Source organism: Haplochromis burtoni, unplaced genomic scaffold (genome assembly GCF_018398535.1).
Source record: "Haplochromis burtoni strain Fernald_Lab_line unplaced genomic scaffold, NCSU_Asbu1 Contig_249, whole genome shotgun sequence".
Taxonomy (NCBI): Eukaryota; Metazoa; Chordata; class Actinopteri; order Cichliformes; family Cichlidae; genus Haplochromis; species Haplochromis burtoni.
Window position 1 is genome coordinate 899390 of NW_024582610.1, and position 1642 is coordinate 901031.

Below are 1642 nucleotides of genomic sequence, written 5' to 3' on the forward strand. Positions count from 1 at the left end.
TAAAGTATGTAAGTTTGTATTAAAACAGTAAAATCCTGTGAAAACCTGCCAGATCTTCACTGACAAATAAAAATGTTTCATGTTTTTAAATTGGCGCTGAAAATATTTTAACTCTTTATATGTTGTACTATGCTGCCTGTGCTTTTATTTTGAAGTTTCTCCTTAAACCCGTTGGCTTATTTATGTATTTATGGTCATTTTTCTGTAACATTGGCGGTTGAACAGTTTTTATCTGAAATAATTAGCTGAGCTCTCTTCTGACCTCTGCCCTTAGACCTCGCCGGGGTGCGCTCCTTCATGCTGGAGCAGGAGCTGGAAACCCGAATCATCGGGGGTCAGGAGGCCTGGGCTCACTCGTGGCCCTGGCAGGTTTCCCTGCAGCTCGCCTCCATGCCAGCCTGCGGGGGTGCTATCGTCAGCCCGCTGTGGGTCATCTCTGCTGCCCACTGCTTCGTAAGGTCAGAGGTCACGTTTGTTTTGTCGCAGCCTCTGCAGTTGGCTTTTTTTTTTTTTTTGTAAATAGTTTAGAATAGTTTGAGATGTTCAGAGAGGGTTCCAGTGTTAGACCTGGTCAGATGGTAGCGGTAGTACATGTAATACATTTAGAGCATTTTTGGCTCAGAACAACCTTCTCTGACACCAGGACAGATCCAGGATCAGGTTTATCACCTCTGTGTTCGACGTGGTAATCTGCAGCACAGGGGTGCTACAGGGCACGGTTCTCTCACCCTTCCTGTTTAGCCTGTATACTTCGGACTTCTGTTATAATTTGGACCATTGCCACCAACAGAATTTCTCAGATGATACAGTCATCAACGGATGCATATCATACAGGAATGATCAGGAATAGATGAGGGTCATCACTGACTTTGTTGGCTGGTATGAGACCAACGCACTCCAAATCAACGCCAGCAAGACAAAGGAGATGGTCATAGACTTCAGGAGGAAGTAAACCCCTACAAACACTGGTTAACATCCAAGGAGAAGACACTGAGATTGTGGACTTTTACAAGTACCTGGTTGTTCACCTCAGCAATAAACTGGCCTGGACTACAAATACAAATGTCCTGTATAAGCAGGGCCAGAGTCAACGCCACCTGATGAGGAGACTGAGGTCCTTCGGAGTCTGCAGGACTCTGTTAAGGACATTCTATGACACTGTGGTAGCATCTGCCTCTTTCTATGCAGTGGCCTGCTGGGGAGCGGATGCATGGACAGGAGCAGGACTGACAAACTGGTGTGGAGGTCTTATTCTGTGCTGGGATGTCCTCTGGAGCCAGTGGGCAAGAGGAGGATCTTAGTAAAGCTGACATTCATCATGAACAACCAACATCTCCCTCTACATGAGTCTGTGAGTGTGCTGAGCAGCTCCTTTAGTCAGAGACTGAAACACCCTCGCTGCAGGAAGGAGCGCTTTCACAGATCATTCATCCCAACAGCAGTTTGACTCTATAACTCCTCAATCACAATGTCATGAGTCACTGGACATTGTGGACATCTACGGTCACACTTCATGCATAATGTACCTTTATATGTACAGTGGGGCAAAAAAGTATTTAGTCAGCCACTGATTGTGCAAGTTCCCCCACCTAAAATGATGACAGAGGTCAGTAATTTGCACCAGAGGTACACTTCAACTGTG

General features: G+C 46.0%; 1 protein-coding gene across 1 annotated transcript in view; it reads left to right on the top strand.

The window, feature by feature from the left end:
* ovch1 (ovochymase 1) overlaps positions 1-1642 on the top strand; it is a 28517-nt gene that overhangs the window by 19746 nt on the left and 7129 nt on the right. Inside the window, exon 2 of the mRNA XM_014338773.2 lies at positions 275-458. Coding sequence (XP_014194259.2) covers positions 275-458 — 184 coding nt within the window. The remainder of the gene's footprint in view (positions 1-274; positions 459-1642) is intronic.